The sequence below is a fragment of the Exophiala aquamarina genome, assembly GCF_000709125.1.
Source record: "Exophiala aquamarina CBS 119918 chromosome Unknown aczIA-supercont1.12, whole genome shotgun sequence".
Taxonomy (NCBI): domain Eukaryota; kingdom Fungi; phylum Ascomycota; class Eurotiomycetes; order Chaetothyriales; family Herpotrichiellaceae; genus Exophiala; species Exophiala aquamarina.
The window spans coordinates 341772-367103 of NW_013550576.1; the positions used below are offsets into that span (position 1 = coordinate 341772).

At 50.4% G+C, this 25332-nt stretch overlaps 11 protein-coding genes across 11 annotated transcripts; 5 read left to right on the plus strand and 6 right to left on the minus strand.

Moving 5' to 3' along the window:
- Positions 1–1966: 1966 nt before the first annotated feature.
- On the minus strand, positions 1967–4144 carry A1O9_10123 (iron-sulfur clusters transporter atm1, mitochondrial; the record flags this gene model as incomplete). Its single annotated transcript, XM_013400858.1, has 1 exon — positions 1967–4144. The coding sequence occupies one exon, from the start codon at positions 4142–4144 to the stop codon at positions 1967–1969; it is 2178 nt and encodes a 725-aa protein (XP_013256312.1).
- A 498-nt stretch (positions 4145–4642) lies between these two features.
- Positions 4643–5888, plus strand: A1O9_10124 (uncharacterized protein; the record flags this gene model as incomplete). Its single annotated transcript, XM_013400859.1, has 2 exons — positions 4643–4829; positions 4882–5888. The coding sequence occupies 2 exons, from the start codon at positions 4643–4645 to the stop codon at positions 5886–5888; spliced, it is 1194 nt and encodes a 397-aa protein (XP_013256313.1).
- A 382-nt stretch (positions 5889–6270) lies between these two features.
- Positions 6271–6969, plus strand: A1O9_10125 (uncharacterized protein; the record flags this gene model as incomplete). Its single annotated transcript, XM_013400860.1, has 2 exons — positions 6271–6278; positions 6336–6969. The coding sequence occupies 2 exons, from the start codon at positions 6271–6273 to the stop codon at positions 6967–6969; spliced, it is 642 nt and encodes a 213-aa protein (XP_013256314.1).
- A 308-nt stretch (positions 6970–7277) lies between these two features.
- Positions 7278–8207, minus strand: A1O9_10126 (uncharacterized protein; the record flags this gene model as incomplete). The annotated part of the gene is made up of 2 exons (XM_013400861.1): positions 7278–8088; positions 8146–8207. 2 exons carry the CDS (start codon positions 8205–8207, stop codon positions 7278–7280), a joined length of 873 nt encoding a protein of 290 aa, XP_013256315.1.
- Positions 8208–9511: 1304 nt separating this feature from the next.
- On the plus strand, positions 9512–9799 carry A1O9_10127 (uncharacterized protein; the record flags this gene model as incomplete). Its single annotated transcript, XM_013400862.1, has 1 exon — positions 9512–9799. A coding segment is annotated over one exon (288 nt), but the record flags the coding sequence as incomplete, so codon positions are not given.
- Positions 9800–10735: 936 nt separating this feature from the next.
- A1O9_10128 (endoplasmic reticulum vesicle protein 25) lies at positions 10736–11529 on the minus strand (the record flags this gene model as incomplete). Its single annotated transcript, XM_013400863.1, has 3 exons — positions 10736–11055; positions 11113–11239; positions 11329–11529. The coding sequence occupies 3 exons, from the start codon at positions 11527–11529 to the stop codon at positions 10736–10738; spliced, it is 648 nt and encodes a 215-aa protein (XP_013256317.1).
- A 619-nt stretch (positions 11530–12148) lies between these two features.
- Positions 12149–16075, minus strand: A1O9_10129 (uncharacterized protein; the record flags this gene model as incomplete). Its single annotated transcript, XM_013400864.1, has 2 exons — positions 12149–13594; positions 13637–16075. The coding sequence occupies 2 exons, from the start codon at positions 16073–16075 to the stop codon at positions 12149–12151; spliced, it is 3885 nt and encodes a 1294-aa protein (XP_013256318.1).
- A 2036-nt stretch (positions 16076–18111) lies between these two features.
- A1O9_10130 (uncharacterized protein) lies at positions 18112–18894 on the minus strand (the record flags this gene model as incomplete). Its single annotated transcript, XM_013400865.1, has 2 exons — positions 18112–18778; positions 18830–18894. 2 exons carry the CDS (start codon positions 18892–18894, stop codon positions 18112–18114), a joined length of 732 nt encoding a protein of 243 aa, XP_013256319.1.
- Positions 18895–19560: 666 nt separating this feature from the next.
- On the plus strand, positions 19561–21367 carry A1O9_10131 (26S proteasome regulatory subunit N3; the record flags this gene model as incomplete). Its single annotated transcript, XM_013400866.1, has 3 exons — positions 19561–19813; positions 19865–21165; positions 21221–21367. The coding sequence occupies 3 exons, from the start codon at positions 19561–19563 to the stop codon at positions 21365–21367; spliced, it is 1701 nt and encodes a 566-aa protein (XP_013256320.1).
- Positions 21368–21947: 580 nt separating this feature from the next.
- On the minus strand, positions 21948–22713 carry A1O9_10132 (DASH complex subunit DAM1; the record flags this gene model as incomplete). The annotated part of the gene is made up of 2 exons (XM_013400867.1): positions 21948–22289; positions 22387–22713. The coding sequence occupies 2 exons, from the start codon at positions 22711–22713 to the stop codon at positions 21948–21950; spliced, it is 669 nt and encodes a 222-aa protein (XP_013256321.1).
- A 917-nt stretch (positions 22714–23630) lies between these two features.
- On the plus strand, positions 23631–25304 carry A1O9_10133 (uncharacterized protein; the record flags this gene model as incomplete). Its single annotated transcript, XM_013400868.1, has 2 exons — positions 23631–24299; positions 24354–25304. 2 exons carry the CDS (start codon positions 23631–23633, stop codon positions 25302–25304), a joined length of 1620 nt encoding a protein of 539 aa, XP_013256322.1.
- Positions 25305–25332: the final 28 nt, after the last annotated feature.

Here is a 25332-nt window from a genome sequence, read left to right on the forward strand (position 1 = left end):
AATTGTCCTGATGATGTGTAATACAAGGTCAAGCCGTGAGTTGATCCTTTGTGGCGGTGTTGACTGTGCACGATAGGTGTATTCGTGCTATTTTTGAAAAGGCCTGGTTGACCTTCTGCTCGAGAGAGTTGGTCGTCTGATTTGAATGCTTTGGTTGCCTCGATTGGTAGCGAGCAATGTTCCCGTCGTCTACTATAGCAGATGCGGCAACAGAGGGATGGCGCTCACAATTCAGTGGTTCGGATTCTTTCCAACGTCGAACAACTGAATTCTGGTGGGATGTCTTGTGCGCAAACAGCTCCAGGTCTTTATGCAGCTTGTGGAACGAGTCGAGAGCGGCTGGTAGGCTTATGGGTGGTGGACACGAGCGAGTTAGCGGCGTTGATCAAATCAGTGCTGCTGCTGCTGCTGTTGTTGTTCAAGAAAGGTGTCGCAAAGAGGTTGATGTAAGGGATGGCAGGAGGAAGATGTATGCACAGGCAAAGCACAGCCAACCGCAACCTGAGGGGCGGGAGGATGGTTCATATCTCGCATTACATGCATCTAGCGCATTCGCAACGAACAAGACTTTTGGGTGGATGGGGTGCAGGAAAGGGATAGGAGAGACTGCGAACTCTGGAGTTGGGAACTTGCATTGGAACCCGCTCCATTGTAATTTCTCCAAGGCACGTTTAGTGTCGCTTTAGGCTGGGCTTGGCCTTGCTAGAGTGCAATGGTCCCTGGCTAAGGGCGTACTAACGCTTAACTGGCGAGTCCTTCCAGTGCTTCTAGAGGCCACCGGGCCCCATGTCTCCCAGTGGCTTTATGAGGGGAGAAGAGTCCAGTGAACCGGCATCAACCATGGAGATGAATCTGCAGTGGTACTCCATGATAGCATGAGACAGTCAAGGGAATCAGATTCCTCTCGGGAGTGACGAGTATCAGAGAAACGAGCATGAGACCTGGCATTAGTAGTTAATACGCACCGCACAACTTGCGCTCGTGCCTTACGAGTAGGTCGAGTGTGTCACAGACTCACAGGTGGTTCCCACTTACCTGCCTAGCGGAGCTATCGCTCAGCTCTCGCTTGGGTGCCAACATCGTTTATGAGCCAACGCGAGGCTAGAAAACAGCGTGGGCGTCCTCGAGCGCGATCACATTTCTTCATGCACGACACGAAACTACTCGTATGCGAACATCCTCGGAGCCAACGGACAGTTCCTGGGCAGCACAGGCTTGGCCGAAGGGCTGGAAGATCGCCGGTGTAAAAGGGGACCGACCACTGAAAGAACTCTATGCATGCCCAAGTAGCCACTGCCCCGGGTACCCGGGCGCCACGTGTGGGTGGTCCTGGGTGGGCGACTTTACCCCTGTCTCCCTCCCCCAAAGGCTGATCTCGGCTCCATAGCAACCTGGACTTGGTGGAATTACTCGTCCTTCTTGCCTCCCCCCTCTTAATCATGCCTGCACACATGACTTCCATTCCATCTCTGGAGATTTCCCCAATTTGAGCAGCATGGGCTGTACAGACTAAATAGAGTGGTATGTACAGCGTAAGAGTGGTTCGTGCTATAGATGTCTAGGGAGAGTATCCATAATTACAACTCGCTCTATTCATCCCTCCTTTCCTCTGCTCCCGGATTAGTACTACCTGGACTAAGGGAACACGAACACAATTAATGATAGCACCGCCCCGTACCCAATCTGCGCAACCTCCGAAGGGTGTCCGCCGGACTGCATACTACTGCATACCTTTCAGGAAGGATCACGGTTCACGATCACACTTCGCGATAGGCCATGGTGGGGGTGAGGGTTTCATTTCTGCAACTGCCCAAGTATCGGAGGCTCCCACTTCGGTCCTGCTAGCCTCCTAGCTGCATATTAGAACAACTAAAGTTGCTCTCCAGTAGTGTCGTGGTGTTGCTGGTCGTATTGGGAGTATCTCATAATTACCTGTGGCCACAACCTGGTTCGATGCTGGCATGGATCACGCCTGATTCTTCTCGTCTTCGCGCTCTTCCTCCAGTGATCTCTCTAGTGTCATATCCTGTCCGAGCGAAACTTCTTGAGCCGTCCACAAATCAGAATATAGGCCTCTCAAAGTAAGTAGTCCCGCATGTGTGCCCTGTTCCACCACTCGGCCTTCCTTGAGCACGAATATAATGTCACTGTCGTAGATGGTCCGCAGTCGATGAGCCACAAATACACTAGTTCGTCGTTTTTCTTTCAAAATGCTGTTGATGTTTTGGAGCAACATCTGCTCTGTGTATGTATCCAACGCTGAGGTTGCTTCATCAAAGAACAATAACGGCGGATCTTTCAATAACAGACGGGCAACCGCAAGTCGTTGTTTCTCACCACCGGAGATCATCATACCCCTTTCACCTACCATTGTATTCCAGCCAGCAGGAAGACGTTCGATCAGCTCATATATCCTCGCACGATGAGCGGCCTTCTTTACCTCCTCGAGGCTAGCGTCAATCTGCCCGTATCGAATATTGTGTTCGATTGTGTTGTTAAATAATGGAGTGTCCTGTGGAACAACTCCTATACTCTTTCGTAAACTGTCCAGGCTCACTTCTTTGATATCTTGGCCATCGATCGTGATCGTTCCAGACTCGGTGTCATAGAAGCGGAACAGTAAGCGAAGAATCGTCGATTTGCCACATCCACTAGGTCCCACAATGGCCACCTTCTTCCCAGCAGGAATTGTCATGCTCAAGTTTCGCAAAATTGGCCTGTCTGCGTGATACCCAAAGGAAACGTTTTCAAACTTTATCTCTCCTCCACGAGTCAAGGCAAGAGGCCTTGGATGTGCCACTTCTTTGACTGTGACATTGACTTTTTGAAGATTAAACAATGTCTCCATATCTAGGAGGGATTGGCGTAGTTCCCGGTAAACTGATCCCAGGAAGTTCAAGGGTACAGATAATTGGAAGACAAGCTGGTTGACCATGACCAGGTCTCCGACCGTCAACGAACCTGCAGCGACACCATTCGCAGCAATATACATCATGGCCGCCAACGCACTGGAGAATATCACGTTCTGCCCAGTGTTTAAAAACGCCAATGAGGTCGTCACCTTGATTGACGCGTCCTCGTATTTCTTCAAAGCTTTATCATACCGGTCAACCTCGAACTTTTCGTTGTTGAAATATTTGACCGCTTCGTAGTTGAGAAGAGTGTCAACTGCAGCAGTGGCACCCTGATTGTCGGCTGCATTGGCTTGTTTTCTGAATTTGGTTCGCCAAGAGGTAGTCGTGATTGTGAACGCCGAATATGCTATCATTGTAGAAGCAGTTATCGCGGCAAATTGAGCTCCGTAGTGGTATGTCAAGATACCACACACCATAGAAATCTCGAGCACAGTCGGGAAGATGTGGAAAAGCATCGAAGTCAACAGAAAGCTGATGCCTTTGGTACCTCTATCCAAAGCTCGCGTAAGTCCTCCAGTCTGTCTTGAGAGGTGGAAGTTCAAGTCAAGTTTTAGTAAGTGCTGAAACACATTTCTGGCAACATTGCGAATCGCCTTTTGTGCGACACTGGCGAATACTGCGTTTCGCAATTCCTGAAACAGTGTAGCCCCAATCCGAGTAACGCCATAAGCGACGATCATAGATCCGGCCACCGTCCAAGCTGTCCCACCAACGGCCAGGAAGTCCACATTCATTGAGTCCACGATGCTCTTAAAGTAGAATGGAACATTGACATTCAAGACCTTCGCTGAGACGAGTAGGCCCAGTGCGGCGCCCACACGGATCTTGGTACCAAGCTCTCCTTTGGGCCATAAATATTGAACCATATCTCGCATGATGGCCAGATCAATCTTTCGCTGCTCCTTAGTAGAGACCACCTTCTCAGATAATAGCGCGTCCTTTTTCGACGCATTTGCCTCAGACTTGAGCGGTTCGGGTTTCTGTGTAGATTCCGGAACGGCTATTTCTTGCGGAACTGCCTTTCCTGGGCCAGCATCAGCAGTCTTGGTTGTTGACTGTACCATGGGTTTCTGAGCATCCTGCTGGCGCCCTCGAAGTCGGGATTGGGAATAGCATCGAATGCTGCCATGGTTTACGGCACGCAAGCCCAGACCCCATATTCCCCGAGAGGGACTATAAAAATCGAGCAGATTCTGCTTGCCACAGGCGCCAAACGTTCGCGACAACATGTTGACTGATGACCAAGCATCCACACTAAGAGCAACTCCAGCTCAGCACCGAAGCAAATCCCAAGAGGATCTGGATCATTTCATTTCTGAGTCGTGGATCTGCTGCGCAGAGGAAAACGATTGTCCAAGAAATCCAAGAAATTGTTGTTGGCAGAGCGTGTCTTAACCTTAAGTCATCAAGCAGCTTATGATAATATTGGGCTGTCTAGAGTAATTTCTGCTTGATCTGATGCCATCGGCGCGTCCCGGGAAAGGCTCCCCATTCCCCTTTTGCCTTGGCATTTCCCCTGCAGGCTGGTTCTTCAGACTTGGCACATTTGTTGCTGGGGTTGGCATGTTTGCTTAGGCTCCATCAAGTCGAAGCTTTCCAGAGCTCATGTGGACTTTCTTTTTGAACAGTCGCGCAGTGTGGTTTGAGCACTGTCAATCCGAGTTGCACCTCACTCAGACTACTTGCGTGAAGTCGCTGTCCAGTCAATTCCTGCTCGTTTCTCCAAGATGCCTCGAGTCGCACTGCAGAGCCTCCGACAACTCAATACAAGTCCTCGCCAATGGGCATTTCCCGCACTTGTTCTTGCTGGACGACGGGTGGGTGGCTACCGGTATATCTCGCTGCAAGCAACACCTGCGACAGATACTAGCAGAATTGAAGTCGTTGGCAAGTCGACGTCCGCCACATCCCCTGGTCTGTTCGCCAAATATGTTGTCTGTATTTGCGGAATACTGACCAGCAATAGATGCATCCTTTGAGGTTCTTGGAAGTCCTTATTCGTTGCTATCAATCAATCTGTCTCCGTCTCAGGACCTCTATACGCGTCACGGTACGCTAGTTGCCTTTGCCGGAGAGCCGGACAGCACAGTCTCAACTCTACGGATACTCAATCCGTTACGACGGGCTCTTGTTGGCATCCCTTTTCTCTACCAGAAGATTACGTCGACATCTCCTATCAATGCCCTGATATCGACTAAATCACCCTTAACGACCCTTGCAATCTTGCAACTGGATGGCACAACAGACTGGAAATTGGCACAAAGGAAAGCATTATTAGCCTGGACTGGAAAATCACTTTCTGTCACACCCAGCTTGAACACGAGACTATCTCTGGCATATTGGGGAAGCTCCGACGTGACTGGACGAGGCCTCCTGGCATTAGCCGGTCAGGGGCAGGTCTACTCGATAGAACTCGCTGAAGGAGAGTCTTACGTTGTTCATCCCTCTAATATCCTTGCGTACACGGCTTCCTCGCCAACTCCATTACCACAACCGTACCGGTTCAAGTCAACAAATATCCGACTGCAGATACCACTACAACTCGGCAACTTCTTTCCATCCTCGAAATTTATCGAGACATTAAAAATGAGCAAGACTTATAAATTCATTGCGAATTCCCTTCTCAGAATGCGTACCTGGAGTCGGAGAACCATATGGGGTGACCGACTCTTCTTACAGTTTCGAGGACCAACCACGCTTCTCATACAGAGCCGCGCTTCAAGATTCAGCGATGTATTGACAGCTCAAGAAGTTAATGAGATCGCTGACGCCCCTGCGGGTGTTGTGCGAGAAGCGATAGCAGGTGCACAGACGCCCAATCGTCTTGATGATCTCAGGCAAGGTGCAACGGAGTCTGCAGCAATATCTCCGGCAACTTCGAAGCAGCCGAAGTTATCCGTCGCAAGTGTTACTTCGAATGGAAAAGTCTCTTTTGCAGCAACACAAAATTTTGAGCAAGTGAAAACGAATTAGGTGGATCACATATGCCTGGTAGTCACACAGTAGCGATCTGTACAATATATTATGGGTTGACAATCAGAGAAGTCGGCAAGCCAACACCGACACGCCATTCGCAACTTGAATTGAACCACCAAGGCAGTGAAGGCAAACCAATTAGCTAGTTCGCATCATGCGCTTTGGCTGTCCCACTTTGCTTCTTTTTCACAACTTCTTAACTCATCCCAGTCCGCAAAATGATCATTCCCAATACAGTGCTGCCTTACCCCGGAGTCACTGCGATCACCGTTCTCTTACAATCTTGCAGCAGAACAAACTCCTTGACTCCCGAGTAACAGGATGATCCGCAAGATATCAGTTCATCCCTTACATCAAACTCAGTCCGAGATACCAGATCATGAGCAGGTAAGCTCAATCATCCCCATTCCTCCTTTTTATCTGAAGCCGAGTCTGACTGGTTAGCTTCGCCGCCACCAAGATCATCACGATTCTCGTAGGACCAGAAAAGGTAGAATATTTTCTCCACAAAGACATCCTCATCCAATATTCTCCGTTCTTTGCGAAATGTCTCGCGACGAACATGAAGGAGGCCCTCAGTAATGTGGTCGAAATGCCTGAGATACTTACCGCTCAGTTGACCTGGCTTGCAATGTACCTCTACAAAAACGCTCTCCCCGAGCAAGATATTAATAAAGCGCCTTACGACGTTTACGAGGCTTGGGCTCTCGCGGACAGGCTCTGTATGCCCCGATTCCAAGACATGCTCATGGACAGACTCATGGATTATTCGCGTCGGAAGGTCATACCCATGCCCTACTTTGCCTGGGTGATTGAACATCACAACCACTTGGACACCCTCAGTTTCAGATTCGTGCGAGATCAGGTTCTGTATGAATGGCCCAGTGGGAATGATGCACTGTATGAGAAAGAGAACATGGTAGCCGGCCTAAACGATCTACTCGTAAAAGGTTTCCTGGACAACAGATTTGTTCTCGATCTGCTGGTCGCTGCCAAAACGCCAACCCCTGATCCCTGCAAACAAGGCTGCAAACATCATGTTCATGGAACTAGCAAGGCATGCACTGTGCGATCATAGGTGGATCGGCAGCACATGTCAAGGCCACACGCCTTCATCTGGAGTCTGAAAACTGTTGCTACTCTGCATGACTCAGGACGAATGCGGGAGAAAAGGGCGGAAATTATCGGTGTAAAGTGCCCTCTATTTCAACTGCTGTCCCAAAGCGATTTCTTGGAAGGCGATCAGTATAGCCTCGAGCCGTGACCAAGAAGCCAAGAAAACAGGAAAACAGGAAACCAAATAAGTAGAGAACCTAAAACTTTAGTCAGCAATGCTAATACCAACAAAGTCTGCTCGCATCATGATTTCCTTCCCCTTTTATTCTTTCAATACACACCAAATTTAGCCATGCTAGCACAGAGAGCATCCACACCTAGGTTGCCTCCAGAATCTGCGTTTGCCTCATCCTCAGATCTTTTCCCATCAGCAGGGTGAATATGATAAGCACAGATCGCCTGCTGCATTGGATTCAGATATTCAGCGCTTGCGGAGCGCATCGCAGCTGTGACTTTTTCCGCGACACCTGGCATGGAGAGGAGTTCGTCGACCTCGACCTCCCAAGGACGGCGGCGGCGGCGACGAAGCGTAAAATGATGTGTCCCTAGTGCAACTAGCTTGCTTATGCCTTTGGCTCTCTTCCTCGCATTGGCCTCTGGGCCTTTCTTCCCCTCCCGATGCCGACGCGGACTCAACATCATCCCCCACAGAAAGTGATCCAGCCCAAGCTTGTACAGCGGACAGTGCTCTACGACGTTGTTCTGAAGGATCCACATGAAGTGCGACGCAGGCATGCGCGCCTGGAACCAATAACTCTGGATTCTATCTATGAGCCCGTTCTGGAGGTTGAACATCCCGTACTTATCGGCTAGTACGTACGCGTCCATCGCGAGCACCGTGTCCTTGTCTCCCACCACGGGTGAGACCCTGTCGTACTCAATCCACTCCACAAGTAACGAAAATCCGTCGCTTGAATCTTCGGAGAGCTCAATGACGTTCTCCTCTTTCTCTTTCATCCCGTTCGTCAGGCATGCTTTGAAGAAGGGACTGCTGTTCGTGAGTAGATCTCGCTGGATGTCGTATTCGATCTTGCGCTTGCCCACTAGGACTTTGACCGTATTGCGTGTCAATAAGGGACTGCTGTTGTAGGTATGTCAGCATGAATACAGAGCAATGGGAAAATTAGGACCCACATACATTGAAGGCTCATTTGGTTGATCGACGTCCTCAGTCGGTTTCGCGTGCGGATTTGCCTTCATTTTGGGCATTTTAATTCCAGAGAATTTCTGTTTCAATATGGCCTATCCTAGTTTTTCCAGACGCAAGGCAATGAGAAAAATTGTCCCGACGCGATTGACAAGATGTTGTGGTTCTTTGTTGACTGCCTAGTGTCGAATTCACTTCACGTCATCCGCAGCCATCTTCTAGTAGTGCTTCACCAAGGATATAATCGGATATGCGAATCATCCATTGCCTTGACCTACTGAGGTGGAGGTGAAATGACTACCATCTCTGAGTCCTATACCCTGCATATTGCACCCATACCTCATCTTTTCAACATTCCCGCCCATTGACTTTCTGAACTACTGAGTCTCTTATTGTGCTCCCAAAGCTACTAATACAGGGCGGGGAAATGGTGGTGGATCTTGTACATTACGCTTGGGTTCTAGAAAATCTACCTATTGTGAGATGTGTCTCATGTGACTATGTCTTCGGGGATGTCGAAGACGGACGAGAACCGGGCTGGCATGTGTCAATTTGAAAGTAGTGAAGGACGTTGAGATCTAAGGATAGAGTCAGCCAGTTTAAGGGGCTAGAGCCTCGTGCGATCCGCTCAACTCCGACGTATTGCAGTTACGTTCTGCAAAGATCTATCCCAATATTTAAAAATCTTATTAGTACGATACTAACAACGCATGGGGTACTGGCACTACTATATAACCGGGTTTGATTGCATTTTAATGAGTGCGGTGCGGGAATTAATGCGTGGCGTACCTGATATACAAGTTCTTTCTGTATTCCCTCCTCTGTCCACGCCTTCGGAAGCCCCATGCATCAGGACGAAAACCCATGTCCGTTGCTGTTTGTTCTTCGTGTCAGTAGTCTCATAGTTGTGTAGTCTCATAGTTGTTTGATAGTGGAAGTCGCTATTACTTTCTACATATGCGGCTTTCCGATTACACCGCTGCAGCTTGGTTAGCTGCCTCGCGCAGCCGCTTATAGCAAACTCCTCCTTTGTCGAGTCTGTGCAGGACCGAGTTATTTTTGATGTGAATATGAATGAGAACGGTCTCAGAGTGGTGGGGTTATAATATAGAGTTCTCTTTCTCTTTCTCAAAGGAATCTTTTTCTCTCATCTTCGAAGAGAATCCATTCTAATCTGCGCCAAATCAATAGAGCTGCTTCGGATTACCTGGCATATTCGAACCGTGACCGACTCTAACGAAACAATGGCCACAAATAGCACTGCTTCAGCTGTTGCCGACGAGGTTAGACAGGTGAGCCTGCTTGGACTGAAGAGGTGCGTGATTCTGCAACCGGAGGCAAGCTGTACTAATAACACCCCAGCTTCGCCGCCTCCAAGTCAATTTCAATCCTTGTTGGACCTGACCGCTCTCGATATACTGCCCATAAGGAATTACTCGTCCGAAAATGCCCATGTTTTGCCAATTGCTTGGTGTCTGGAATGAAGGAAGAGCTCGACGACGAAATTGCTTTCCCTGATGATACGTGTATAGCTTTCGACCTCTTCTTCCTTTGGATCTACTCCGGCGAAGTTCCGCAAGTAGACACACACGAACAAGTCCCTCCTGCGATGGAAGCCTGGATGCTTGCAGACAAATTCCGTATGCCAGAGTAGCAGAACCTTCTCATCAATAACATCATGTCCTTCTGGAAGCTAAATTTCATGGCGCCTAGACATCTTATATGGCTTCATGAGAATGCCGGGCAGTCTTCCCTCCTCCTCATGCTTGGTGCCAAGGAACTGGTACAGGACTTGGCTTTCGACCCTACACCATACGAAGATGAGTGGCTAGAAGAGCTTGACGAATCGATGGCAATGAGCGAGCCTGCACCAGGAAAGGTGCTCTGTTTTGTCGCGCGTGAAGCAATAAACACAACAGACAGACCTTCCAGACGGGGTTGCAGATACCACGTTCATTTGGATGGAAAGACTTGTTGAAAGTCGAGGTTGGGGGCGGAAGCAGAGGATCTCACCAAGTTCATGAGCGGGCACTGTCGGAGGGCATGGGAGGGGGCCACAATGAGCTCGTCTTATCGCACATTTTGTTGCGGATTTCAGAGGGGATCGACATGGAACGCTCGTTGAAGTCAGGTGTTTAGGCTCTGGCCCGGTGGTGGCTATGGATGTACATTAATCAAGCATCAGGACTTACCAAACAGGAGTGAAACGAGCACCAGGGGATGGGCAATTGACACCAATTGAAGGCGGAGAGTTCCGAGGGAATGTACGTGCAGTTGAAAGGCAGTCCACGTGACATAATCTCCATGTCTGAGGGCATTCGAGTGTTCAGTGAGATTAAGGAGAACGTTGTTGCGCTTCAGAAGGAAACTCTCAGGTAACACTCACAAACATGACCAATAATGACCCACAAGATTGTGCCTATTATTGTGCGTTGCGGAATATTCATACACGGACAAGCCATGAATGTACTTTTTCAGCACTCAATCGAGGTGTGCGTTCCTGTCCTGCGAAACCCACGTTCTGACGGAGTACATATGTGCTGTTCTGGCGCCAATAATGGAACATTCGGCCGCACGTTATCTAGATCAGGTGCTTCGACCTGAAATAAGCCCTCAGATACACAACCTGCCATGCACCCAAACCAACCAACATGCCCATCGTACCAAAAGCAAACCATTTGACTCTTTCATTCGTGCTCTCATTCGTGTCTCGTAGCTTTTGCTCGCGCATTCGTAGGTACTCCAGCTCTTGGACGATCTCATTGACCGTCTCCTCTATCCGCCGCAGCTCTGTCTCCACAGGCTTAAGCTTCTCAGAGGCTTGGATGGCAGACCAGTCTCGCGCATCCGCGCCAATGTCGATATCTAATTCCACATGGCGAGTTGGGTTGGGGGTGTTTGCTGTAGTGCCAGTCAGTTGAGGGGCTGGAGTTCAGTTTCCGGGATCCAAATGCATACATCTTCCAGTCAGGGTATTCTCGAAACAGACATCGAAGGCTGTGTCTGCAAGACTTGTGAATGCCATTCTCTTCTCGCCTGCGACATCCTTTGGTCGGCCATAGTCATTGCCGACTGCATCTTTGATCTGAAAGTTGAGATATTAGCACTTCCACGTCCGAGTAAGAGGAGCCAGGCAAGCACTCTCTCAACGCCGCCTGCTGAGGTGTGACATACGTGCATATTGACCATCTGTCCATCGCCCCGGTTACCGCTCACAATAGCGGTCACGACAACAAGAGTGTCTCTGTTGACGAAATTCCGTATACATCGCTCATTCTTTGCGCTGTGGCCCGCTTGGGCAATGAGGTCAAATTTCAATGCATCGGAGAAGGGGAGGAGGAGGAGCGCAGCCGCCAGGCTGAGAAGCGTTCTCATTTTGGGGGATTTCTGTTGATTTGAACCCCAGTAGATGGGTTTGAGAGGATTAAATTCGCCGACAAGCGGCTGGCGAGGGGTTGTATGTTTGGGTGAAAGAGCAGCGCTGTCAAACTATGTAAACTCCCGAACTTTTGGGCGTTGCAAACAATATTCAGGAGTTTGAGCGCGGTGGGCGTTGGTGGCAGAAACCACGGTCGACAGATGGCATGATCACGTGCATAAAGGCGGTGTGGTAGTCCGCCCCTTTTCAACGGATTCTCCAAGGGGGTCAGTACTGACTCTTGCGGGGTACTACGGTGCTCAGGGGAGGTTGTCAAGCACATTTGAATCAAATTTAAGATTCCAGCACAATTAGCAAAGTGGTGCTCAACTTATCTTGGTACCGAGTACGGAGTACTTTTATATTATCATTGAGGCGTTTGATCGATGATGGCGTCACTGCTCTTGGATCTGCGTATCTGCTCGCATCTATCTACAAAACAAAGCTCGCCTCCTATCTGCGTTTGAAATTTCCTAGCTCTCACTGCCTTATCCAAAGCTCCTTGAGATTGTCCAAAGATTAGTGAAAATCATTCTTACATAGTCTTGTAGGCTTCGTTCATTATCACGCCGGAAATTATTTCCTTACACTTCCGCGCCTAGAGAAAAATTTCATAAACCCGGCCTGGTCCTTTCCGGCGGACGTTACGAAGGGCTGTGGTGGAGCCTCGCTTCCTGGTGGAGGACCTGAATTCATCAGGTATGCAGCAAGGTCAGCAGTGTCACCCCCTCTTGACGCCATAGGGTCCCTGGGCTCAGCCCGAATTTTTTGTCGGTTTCGATCGACGTGCGCTGCGTGTGTGGGTTGGGTTGGTCTGTATTTGTCCATTTTGGAGCCCACCTGTGTTAGGTGTGGAGAGTCTGCTCGGGCATTATTAAGTCCTTTCCCAGGACTAGTACCGTTTTTACCACTGCTCGCGCCCTGCAGGTAATCTCTGAGTTTGGAGCTACTCGCGGTACGCTTCACCATTGACGAAGGATCGGGTTGAGTAGGGTTCGGATTCGCAGCGAGGATTGGCTTCGTAGTCATACCAGGGGGCGGAGCGGTGTTCCTCAAGAAGTCAACAAGTGATTCTTCATCTCCTCTGCGCTGTGGCCGTGGGGCCTCCTCCTCTGGGTCTTCGTCGTCGCTGAAATCGATAGCATAAGGATCACGGACTCTTCTCCGGGTACGACGGGGCATCCCATCGGATTCTGGAATCACAGGTTGCCGGGACACAGCTGCACCACCTGTACCGAATCCGTTCACATACTTGCTGGGGCCACGGTTTGCAGCATCTAGTAGTCCAGTTCGGGAATTCATTGAAGATGGCATCGATTTGATGGTCATCGCACTCTCCTGGGCACTGCCATCTGAGTTACGACCGTTGACATCAATATCGGGTGGAGGAGCAAGAGCGTTCAAGTCATCCGAGTCCATTGTTGTTCGGAAAGGTGCCACATTTCGGTCAATACGGTGCTCACCCGCAGCGCGTGGAGGGCCTTCTCGGATGAAATCGATTAGGTCGGAGCTCTCGGCTGTTCGAGGTGCTCGTGCATCTCTTGCCTGGTGTTTGAGCCTATTTGTCACTTTGCTGGATGTTGTCGAAGGGCGAGGAGTGGTGCTTTCTACCGATATTCCTTCACCGTTCTCAGCGTGCCCAACATCATATCCTCCCTGAGCCGTAGTGGGCCGAGCGTTCAGAGCCTTCGGAAGCTGCATGTCATGCTCTGGCCCAGTGGACCGTGCATAATCAGCAAGATCTCGTGTCGTTCCTCGCGTCATCCTCGCATCACGCGGCTCTCCAAGCGGATTTCTTGCCTTTGATGGCGAATTTGTCGATTGCTGCACACCGGATTGCGAAGGGATGACGGGGACAGGAGGTTGCGGAGATCCCGGTGGGTTGGCTCGCAGGCCATTCATGTTGTCTTTGGTAGAACGAGATGATCTTGGGCGACTGGGCTCCTCGTCGGGGGGGGCAGTATTTCGGAAGAAGTCCGCTAGTTCTCGTGTTTGGCTCCTGGCCTTGTGTCGAGAAGCCTGCTGATTATTAATTGATATTCCTCAAGTTTTTGGATCTCGTACCTCGTTAGCTGCTCTGGCCGATTCCGGAGTCAGCGTATAATGCAGTGTTTCGTCACTGTCAATCAGCACATCGAGGCTTTTCTTTGTGCGATCCGCCTCATCTGGAGGCGTTATCCTCTTGCTGCCATCATCGGTATTAGATCGTAGTCGGATATGCTGGCGTCTCGCATTGGCAGATCCAGATGTTCCAGGTCTACTCTCCTTTGTGCTAGAATTTCTTGAATGACTGCCTGCCGCGGTTGCAAAGGCTGATGTAGCATAATGGGGGACTGAGTCTTTCTCGATGCCGTCAGCTCGCTGATACGTAGGGATATGTTGAGGAAATCGCATCTCTGTTGGAGATTGCCTGACTGCTTGATTCTCGGAGGATGACCGTCTGTTAGGAACGACAGCAGGCCATGCAGAAGTTGTTGCAGATCGGGAAGTGTTTTGATCTGTCGTAGTTGACGGGAAGGGGTGTCCACCAAAGCGGCCCGTGCCCTGGATGATCGCTACCCCATGGTTGTCATCGATTGCTTCAAGGTTGCGAGAAGCCGCCTGATAAGGGACTCTACCCATTCGCCTACTTGCCAAATCTGTCGTGCTAGGACTTCCAGGCAGGACTTGGTTGGGTGTCGGCAGGTTTCCGTTTTGCGTGGGGACAGGAGCAGGCTGGGATTCATCGTGGTTGTGCACGGGTTCTACGTTATCTGGCACATCGACACCGAAACCAGAATCTCGCAAGTTGGCTCTATCATTTGGTTGATCTTCTGTTTCGTCTGAAGCGTCCACGTCGAAGTTTCCAGGCATCGAGTCGATGGTGGTCTCTAGGTCAGTCGGTGAGATCGCAGTATCCGTGGTCCGAGCTCTGGCAGGCATGTGAAGTTGTTCAAAATCCTCGGCGGTGCTTATTGAAGCCTGAGCACTGGTCCTAGCTTCTGGAGAGTGGGATACGAGCTCGTTTTGGCTGGCTCGATCTCTACGAAGTGCTCTAGAAGCTTCAACATTCAATGCTCCTGCAATTGTTGCAACGGTTGCACTAATCGCATTTGTTCGGGAGGGTGCTGGTTCGGTTTCTGGTGCAGCGGTAGCCTCATCACGGCTGTCAGCGATTTGACCGGAAGCATTAGGAACAGCCCCCTTAGTGGAATATGCATTTGCAGCAATCTTAGTCGAATCGCTTTTGTCAGTATTATCGAATTTGAGCACAGAGGGAGATTGCGCTGGTGTGGGGAGAGAATGTGATCTGGTTCGGCCCCAGGATGGCCTTTCCCCCTGTTGATCTGCAATTGTAGGCGTTGGTGGACCTGGAAAATGTCCTGGCATCACCAACATACTTGACGGTCGACGCTTTTCCAGCGTATGTCGGGGCATCAAATGTCCAGCATCCGGGTCGTCAGGATCGCGTGCCGCGCCAGGAACCTCAATCTCATTCACATCATTGTTAGACATTGGTAGAGGTATATCAGCGGGCAAAGGGGAGGTTGCAGGCTGGATTGACGGGCTATGTTCCTCCTGAATTGTTGAGAAGGGTAGACCGGACGGGCTCTTCCATTCGAAAGTCGGCGACTCTGGACTAATAGGCGTCATGATGTTGGGGGTTGTTGGTCTAGATGACATGCTCCCTGTGGTGCGTACGCTACCCTTCCAGGAGCGCCAGAGGCGAATGAGAGGCCCTTCTTTGCCAATCCCCGACATATCAATGTCCTCCAAAAGGATACCAGGGTCGCCTGATTGAAGAGCTGCTTGGCCCTTCAAATTGTTGTGTCGTTTCCTCGAGTGTTGTGCGGCAATACATAGAGCTTGTTCTGCTAGAAATTCGAGGATGGTTGTGAGGAAGATTGCTGAAGCAGGTGTAATAGTCGCGGAGGCTCTCAGAGACTCTTTTACTCGGGTGACATGATATCGCAGATCTTCATCGTCAAGCAAATCCTCTTCGTCCTCTTCTTCCAAGTCCCCCAGCTTTGCGTAAACCATGCAACGGAGCCTCGTCAACATCCAAGCCAAGTCGACATCGAATTCTGTCTTCGGATCCAATACTCCCGCAGATGCTTGAAGGTCAGCAAGTTCCTGTTCGTCCAAGTAGTCTTGTAGCTCTTCGTCAGCGGCTCTCACAGCGGACTGTCCCAATCTTTGCTTCAGTACAACTGGAATCGCTGCTCTTAAGGCAACAAGCGAGGTAGAGTGTGATTTTGAGAGGATATCGTAGAGAATCTGATCCAGGAAACCGTTCACCGAAGCCAACGGACCTGGAGAGATTTTGACAGGAATCTCCAACTCTGCATAAAGCAGAGTTTCCGCTGCGGACTCTGCTACGTAAAGTGGAGGAGGGCTGGCATGAGGCAAGCTCATTCTCGTAGATCTGGCAGACAGGGACAGGACATCGCTTGAAGAGCCCATGCTCCGAAGTCCCCTTAATCCTGGCTCTTGTCCGTCAGTGCGGACCGAGCGCTGCGCCATTATGTTGGTTGCAGTGAATTCAATAAGAGGTCGGCCCGGCTTATATCAGGTTGTCATGGAATACAATCAGCAATCCATGAGGAAATACCTGGACTGATTGATGGGAGGGGACAAGACTTTTTTTTGGAAGGCTCGAGGCAAGGTCTATCGTGATGACGATGCAGTTAGGATTTGCAACGTTGGCAACTAGTAGACGCCAGCAGGTTTGCTCTTCGGCAGAATGATGGAACTAGGGAGGAAAGCCACCAGGTAATGGCTGCGGAAAATGGAGGCAAGCGTCAGTTGGCTCTGGTCTTCGTGCGACAATATGAGAGAGTGGGATGATGGAGACGGAAAGCTGCAGGCGGAGATGGGTGACAGCCTGTGAGGTCAAGGTAGCAATGGTAGAGATGAGTTCGAAACCAAGAGCCGGAGGCAATAATAGATGGGAGGGTGCCGTGGAAGTCAGCTTGAGGTGACTTTGAGAAACGAGTTGGTCGGCTCTTGACCTACTCCGTAAGTCATGAGGCTGGTGTTTCAATGGAACATGGGAGACTGGTTTGAACAGGGCGCCGGTCGCAAAGCCAACGACGGTGGCCCTTCGGCCCTGTAGTCCATGTAGCCGTGTGGATGGTGGATTCTAAATGATTGTGGACCTGAGGGGTGGGCTCTCCTTAGGGCCCTTTAGCGACCAGGTTAAGCACATCCGCAGTTGATGGCATTGGAGCCGGCACGTCCACTCCCGGCAGCAATTAGGTTGTCTCGGGGTTGGTGCTGGCCTAGGGACACTTCTGCAGCCTGAAGCCTGGCCGGTGGGTGCTCTTGGTGGTAACCTTCCTGATCCCTGGTCCCATGCCTGCAGATACACCACTCTCTACCGCAAAGATATTAATGCCCCTGAGATGCTCTGGTTCCTCGCTTAGTGCCCTGGGCTTTGCTTGGACTAGACGCAAAATGATCTGCCGATATGGCTGATCATCCTTCCTCTTTTACAGATTCGAGCTTGCTCCCGTTTCGAAGAAGATACGATCGACAACTCCCCCACCATTAGCGATGGGAAGGCTGTCAGATTTCAAGCAAATCTTGAAACGAAAACGGTTGAAGCTAATAACACGATCCAGGACCAAGCCATCTCTCAAACATGTGGTTTTGCGTCATCTTGAGGGCCACGAACTCCTGCGGGCACTCAGAGACAAAGAACCCCTGGGGAAAGTAACAGTGGTGCGGGAGAAAGGGCCCCCAGTATGTTGTCAGCCACTTATCGAAATGGCATACGGAGTATGTACTCCATACTCCGTATGGCCCTTCACCAGGCCAGTTCTTGGAATGCAGTCGAGTAAGCGGTAGCGTGAAAATGGTTCTTTGTTGACATTCCGGTTGTCCATGAAAGGAGTATTGGCCCGGGCTCCTTCTGTGCCTATGGGTCGTACTCCGTACTAGCTATGGAGGAAGCTACCACTAGCAGTGCTACTAGTACACCGAAAGAACATTCAAGAGAAATCACGTGTATTTATTTACGGTTCAATGGCTCCTCTACAGAGGCGTCAAAGGAGCCATCAACAAGAAATCCGACACTCACATCCATGTCTATTAGCCCAGACCCGTAGAACCTCCATCACCAAGCAACATATCCCCTTGGTGGCGGGAGGTTGTTGGTCTCGGACAAGAGCCTGACCATTTAAGTCAGCTACATACCACTTCGCGATTCGAGGCACGTAGTAACTCGTACGGGATACATGGATATACTCGCTGCCTTTAAATTAACCACTAGCGCTTCCAGTGTAGATATACTCTGTACTGATCTGTGTGTTGTCCCCTAGGGCCCCGGCGTGTGGGTATCTTTGTCTTGGGTAGTTTGTCAACTCTGCACCACTAACAGCGAAATGGTCACTGGCATAGACCAAAGGTTTTGACGTTGGGTACGTCGCTGGACCTCAATACAAAGGCCAAAGCTGAGCTCCTAATAAGTACACATCGTGTATGTCATGCCTCTTCGTCGGGACTGATCGAAGCCTAATGATTGAAGGGATGGAAGGATCGGCTTTTCGCAGGATTCATTACCTCAACCCACCGAGATCTCGTTCTATACCCGAAATTCTGTCTTCTAGGGTCTTCTTCCTGGCTTCTAGCTCTCGAATTTCCTCCTCTTCGGCTTGAAAATCCTCCAAAGTGAAAGTGGGAGTATCCTGGGAGACTACATCCAGGTCGGGTACACCTCCATCACCCGTTTCTTCATCTATCAAACCTTTATTTCGGCGATCTGACAAGGTTTGCTGCTGCTGGACCCTCTCTTCCACCGAGACCAAAGATGCTGAAATTTCTCCATGTCGCTTTCGCAGCGTTAGGATTTTGTCTGGTACGCCCGGAACAGCGTATACTTGGCAGAGTTTCTCTGCTCCACGAAGTAGGACTTCGACATTGACACGTTCTTGAGATCGTGCAGTATTGCTGGTGGACTGTCTGATCTCTCGCAGCATTTCAGTGCCCAAGAGCCTTGTGACAGCAGATTGTCTCACTGGCTGCACCGAGGGAAACAGGCTCTTCCGACCGTGCAAGGCACTTTCAACGAGAGGAGGTCGAATAGAACTGCTCCGATTGGGCGCGTTGATGGCACTTGGGTTGATGGAGAACAGGGCCCGCTCATGAGATTCAGTGTCACGGATCAAGGTGGTGATTTCATGATGTCCAAGCAGGGCATTGGTAAAGATTTTGGGTGGAGGGAATCTGGTGTGAACATCTCAGTATTGAGTAGAGCACTCACATTTCGGAACTTACTCCAGCTGTACAATTGACTTGGAAGACAGTGAGATCTGCTCGAGGTGGCTAGCAAGTAAAGCCATCGTGTCTACGTCAGTTGGTATGTAGCACGGTTATGATTTGTGGTTTTGCAACATGGCACAGACAGCAGAACTTATCCTGGATTATAGGACTATTTGGTCACTTTCATCAAGACCGCATGCACGTAGTGAGAGCATATATTAACCATAGTAGGAGTGTGTTGTTGAGAATAGTGCCTGGCTGGACATTGTTGTGGTCAAGGAGAAGCTACGCGTGTGTTGCGTGTTGTACTCCTGCCTGCGCCGGGGCTTGCGGCTGCAAGTTAATCCGGAAATCGCATGACCGACTGCCCTGGCCAACCTCCATCTGCAGTCCCAATACCCATACGATCTCGAAACACTCTTCCACCCTGCCTGATTATTCTGTGCTTGAATCAAGAACGGCCTCCTGTTCATCCTCCTAACTCTGCATTTCTCCTACTTCCCTCGTGCTGAGTACGATCTCACACTCCGTGATAGCACCTTCTTGAGGCTGATAAAGAGCTCTCTCTGGGCTGGATCTGTTATTTGCGAGACAAGCAAATCCAATCAGCCATTTCACAAAACAATTACAGATCGAGCAGAATATTTTCTTCACCTTCCGACAAGGTCGCCCCTTCGGCATTACGGTCGGCCGCACCCTGTCTGCCATTTAGACCGCACGAGATTTACACTCCTCCCTCAGCAAACATGAGCGGTGATAAACCCCATCTAAACGGCTCTGATTCGAACGGTACCAATGGCTCGGGAAGTAGTCAGAATAATAGAAAAGGAACGAAGGATAGAGATGGCGACGATGAGATGACCGTAGTGGTTCCCCCTTCTAAGGGATCGCACCAGCCGGATGCTCCTACCAAGGCCACCGAAGCAGATCTCGCGAATGATGGAGATGGCGCAACCGCTCAAGAAGCACCAGTTGATCCCAAAGAGAAAGCAGTTTCTGGTACTTACACATGATCTTGTTGCTTGACACCTCACTAACCACCGAATATAGAACTCAAAGCAAACCTTCCTTTACTTGAGCGAGCTGTCAGTCAATTTGACCCTCGCTTCAGCTTGAGAGTTCTTCGATCGATACCATCCGTGCGGAAGCATCTTACTGCAGATGTGATCGCCTCAGTCGTCACAGAAACATATCCAACTCCGACCCCTACTGCGATATCTCTCCTCAGCGCAGTCAAGGATGACGCCTCCTTCCCGAGGGATAAGGTTGGGGACTGGCACAACAAGAAGGACGGACCTCCATCGAGAAGTGCTCCAAAAGATGTTCTGCCCGAGATTGATGTTTACTTGTCCATACTTGTCCAAGTGCATCTCTACGACAAGAAGTCCATCAACGCTGGCGCTCAATTTTCCAGTGCGCTTGTCGATCATCTTCGTACGCTCAACAGAAGGACACTCGACTCATTATCAGCGCGTGTGTACTTCTATTACGCCCTCTTCTTCGAAGAATCTGCGCCCCTACCGCCTTCTCCATCAGCCGCGGTCATCTCAATCCGAAAAAATCTCTTGGATGCCTTAAGAACCGCTACTTTACGCAAGGACCAAGACATTCAGGCTGCAGTTACCACTTTACTCCTGCGAAATTACCTTCTCACATCTCACATTACACAGGCTGACCTGCTGATCTCCCACACTAAGTTCCCCGTAACTGCTGCGAATAATCAATATGCTCGATACTTGTACTACCTGGGACGCATTCGGGCAATTCAACTTTCCTATACCGAGGCACACGAGCACCTTACAGGTGCCAGTCGCAAATCACCAACGTCATACAAGGCAAGTGGATTCTATCAGGCGTCGACCAAACTGCTCATCGTAGTTGAGTTGTTAATGGGTGACATTCCGGATCGTGCAATCTTCCGTCAACCCAGTCTTGAGAAGTCTTTGCAGCCGTACCTCCAATTGGTTCAAGCGGTTAGCTCTGGCGATGTGACTGGCTTCCAGGACCTTGTCCAGCGGTATAACTCGACCTTCCGAAAGGACGATACGTACACCCTGATCTTGAGACTCAGACAGAATGTCATCAGGACAGGTATTCGAATGATGTCACTCTCATATGCGAGAATATCCTTGCGAGATATGTGTCTACGTCTGGGACTGGATAGTGAAGAATCTGCAGAGTATATCGTCGCCAAAGCGATCAGGGATGGTGTTATCGAAGCAAGTCTTGATCACGAGCGAGGCTTCATGAAGAGCAAGGAGGTTGGCGATGTCTATGCTACACGAGAACCAGGAGACGTTTTCCATGAACGTATCCAAGCATGTCTGGCTCTGCACGACGAGAGTGTCAAGGTATGTTCGGTATTGTTTGATTATCTACGATGTTCAACTACTTACAAAGTTGTAGGCCATGCGATTCCCCATGAACCAGCACCGATTAGAGCTCAAAAATGCTCAGGAAGCTCGCGAACGTGAGCGCGAATTGGCAAAAGAAATTGTGGAGGGTGAAATGGATGAGGACGATGGTCCTGGTGGTGATTTTGAAGGATTGTGATTTGGCCCATGAAACCATGGCTAGCGTGACTCATGCATACCTACAGAAGGAATGGAGCCCGCTTTCAGAGGATGTTAGAGCGATATCACTTTGAGGAAAGCGGTGAGCCGGGCGAATGTCCTCTGCGACCATATCAATTCATTTGGGGTTCCACGGGATGTGGAGAGGGGCCGCCCGCGTCGACGTGGCCTTCATGTATCTCTAGAGCATGATCATTGCTGAGCCTGGAGGTACAGCGGTGATCACGGATAGAAGGAGACAAGTTTAATGGGGTCGTGAATCTTGGCTTGCTAGAGAATGATCCTCGTCTTCGCTTTGTGTTCTGCGAGGTGATGGTCCTTGGAAGGCACTGACGTCTTCCTCGATCCGAGTGACGATGAGCAAGTCCAGGGCATAGCCAGATATGAGTAGAAGGCGTTAAAAATTCTTCGCAATAAGCCATGCCCTCAATTCGGACTCGTATTCAAGACAGAGCGGGACTCCGTGGCAGACAACGCTTGTCTTAGCGGCATATCGAGAGACGCTCCATATATCGAATTGGGCATTGGGAACGGGAGGGGAGATGCGCACAAGCCGCTCGTTACTTTGCAGCTCGACCTCTCCCACGCGGAAGACCGCTCCCTCGCGCACCACCGCGAGCAATACCCCTGCCCGCCCTAGCTGGAATGCCACCACGAGTCGAGCTCGAAGTCGTACCCTGCTTGGCCGTCGTCGACGTTGTGCTTGGCGTTACCGTCGATGCCATGGTCCGGCGTCGCGGAGTAGCTTTGAGGCTCGTGAAGCTGGCATCGCCCGTTGCCAGAATGGTCGTTTCTGGCTCGCCCGCATTGCTGGCCAGAAAGGTTGTGTCGTCTACGGCGGCTCCTGTCTGAGCAGCGCGCTGCCTTTTTTGATATCGCTTGATTGATTCTGGAAGCGGGGCCTAGAAAACTTTATTATCAGAGGGAAAAGTCGTCAAGAAGACATGCTCAGCTTGAGGAGGGAAAAGTGTGTTCGATATGCAGCTAGCGGCCACCTACCTCAGGAAAATCTACAACAAACGCATTCATGTTCAAGCCGTACAAGAAACTGGCAAAACTCTCCCCAAACCGGCTGAGGCTCTCGTGCATGAGTTGAAGGTGCATCAGGTTTGCCTCGAGGTCTGCCATCGAGTCGCTGAGTTCTGCGAACTGGGGCTCAAAGGCGTCGAGAGGCGATGGTCCGGCAAAGGCATTGTTTTGTGATGTACGGAATGACGAGCGAGATGACGGACGGAGCGGTGTTGTTGGTCTGGACACTGCTAGTGGCGAGCGTGATCTCGTCCGCAAGGGCAGACGCGTCTGTGATTGTGCGCGGTTGTGTGACATTTTTTCTTGTTAGCGAGAGACACCCTTGTGTGCTGTTCTGCTTATTATTTCCCTGATTGGTTGTTCTATTCTGTTCTATGAGTTGAAAGTAGTCGTTGTTGGTTTACTAGAAACGCGTGACGGGTAAACATCGGCTGAGCCGCGTCTGCTACGGATGCACATCTCTTGGCCCTGAGGCTCAAACAAGTGCCTGAGCTAAGCGGGTACCTGTACAGCAGTGCAAGTAGTTCAATCGGTCCATTCTCAGTAGGCAACTTGGTCTTTCTGCGGCGAGCTTTCTAAGTACATAATTGCGCTTTGTGAGCACTGCTTGTAGGGTGTAAATCAACAATCTTGCACCGAGGGTTTGCGTGCATAGTATTTCGATGCGGTTGTGAAGCTCACAACTTACTAGAATACGCATGCATTCATAATTCTTCTGCGCAATCCACTTAGCGAGCCAGTCCATCTTCCACACTTGACATACGAATTCAAAGATATATACAATCTGAGGCTGTGACTTTTGGGTATGCAAGGCTAGACCTGTATGTCATGTTGTGCAGGCAGGTACTGCCGATCCCGCTCAGCTTTAAATTTAGCGGCTGGGCCAACCTTACCAGCTTTGGCCCCGAACCCCGATCTGGCCATCAGAACTTTTGAAACTAGTACCCTGATATTCACAGCTGGTTTCTGCTATCCGTCCATTCATCCATCATTCACAGATATCGTGGTATTGTTCTCAAAGACAATTGCGTATCTAGTTCCATTAGTTCCGGTGAATTGGTATTGTGCTATTCAGCAAGCGAAGCAGAGCCCCACCCCAGATTTGATATATCTTCTTCCGGTGGCAGTCATCAATCTCTCCCACTCCATACCAACACATTTCACCCACTGGATGCTAAAGCTCATCTGTCGATAAAGACCCAAATACCACAAACATGACGCTTGCTCTACATATGCCGATATCAGGCTGTGAGCATCTGGACAATGATAGCCTGGAGAAGATCAAGCAATTCCGACAGTCAGCCAACAACCTCGATCCCAACTTTGCTCAATACTCATGCGTCTCTTGCTCCATTACTGGAAGCTTTCCAACCCTCGACAAGCACTTCTCCAAAACCAAGCATGAGTTTGCCATTGGCCAAAGCTCGGTTTACTGTGGACGATGCAATGACCTTGTTTACGACCCGAGCTTCTTGCCCTCCAATAAGAAACGCAAGCTTGCAGAGTCAGCAAACGAAGAAGACGACTCCTATCTGACCGCAAATACTTCTCAGCGGCCATGTGGCCGGAGCGGTGTTCGAGGTCTATTCAATCTCGGTGAGACGTGCTACATGAATGCTGTGTTACAGATGATGGTGCACAACCCACTTCTGGCAAGCTACTTCCTCGGCATGGGCCATCCAACTCACACATGTTCCATCTCCAAGGAGCCTGAAAAGAAGACCGATTCAGACTCGGAGGACGATGACCTGGAGGAAAAGAAAGAACAGCAAACCTGCGTTGCGTGTGGCATGACAGAATTGTTTTCGGATGTCACTATGGTCGACCAGCCACTGCCAGCCCACGCCGTAAATCTTCTTTTTGCCTCCTGGAAGAATATACCTGTGAGTTTCATCCGCTACTGCTTGCTTTGATGTGAAACTAACCATAAATCACAGGAAATGTCTGGCAAGGGTCAGCAAGACGCCCAAGAATGGTTCATGTGCATCATCGATCGTCTTCATGAGGCTGTCCAGCAATATCCCGCAGCAGGAAGCATCACCGACAAATCCTCAACCATCATCAACGGCTCCGCAGACAAGCAATGCGTTTGCTTCTTCCACAAAGTCTTCTACGGTCGGTATAACAGCCAAATCACGTGCGACAAGTGCCACACCGTTTCCAGCCGCGAGGACGAATTCTCGAGCATCAGCCTGGATTTCAAGAAGCAAGTCAAGAAGAAGAAGAAAGCCGCCGCCGCCGAAAACCTCAAGGTCGCCATTCCGACACTCCACGAGTGCTTGAAGTCCTTCACGACCCCTGAAGCACTCAGCCCTGAGCAGTACAGCTGCACAGAGTGCAACGAGCGACAGTCCGCCAGCAAACACACGCGCATCCGCAAGCTCCCCGCCATCCTCTGCGTGCACATCAAGCGCTTTGGTATGAAACAGCTCGGCACTGGCACGTTCATCCCAGAAAAGTACGAGGGCAAGTTGGACTTCCCTCTCCATCTCGACATGGCGCCATGGTCAACTCGGCCCCCTCAGCCAGGGGCAGCTCCCAGCACCAACGGCGCAAAGGACAGCAAGGACAAGGACAACAAGGACAACAAGGACAACAAGGACAACAAGGACAACAAGGACAACAAGGACAACAAGGACAACAAGGACAAGGACAACAAGGACAAGGACAAGAAACCCCCGCGAGACAACTACATGTACGACCTGGACTGCGTGGTGGTGCACCAGGGCGATCACGCGCAAAATGGCCACTACTTCGCGTTCTGCAGGCAGGATAACAAGTGGTTCCGCTTCGACGATGAGATCGTCAGCGCCACCACCACCGAGGACGTGATGCGCCAGGAGGCGTACCTATTGTTCTACTCTCTCCGGAGTTTGGACCGTGTGTAGATCGGGTGGGAGTTGGGCGGACGTCTTT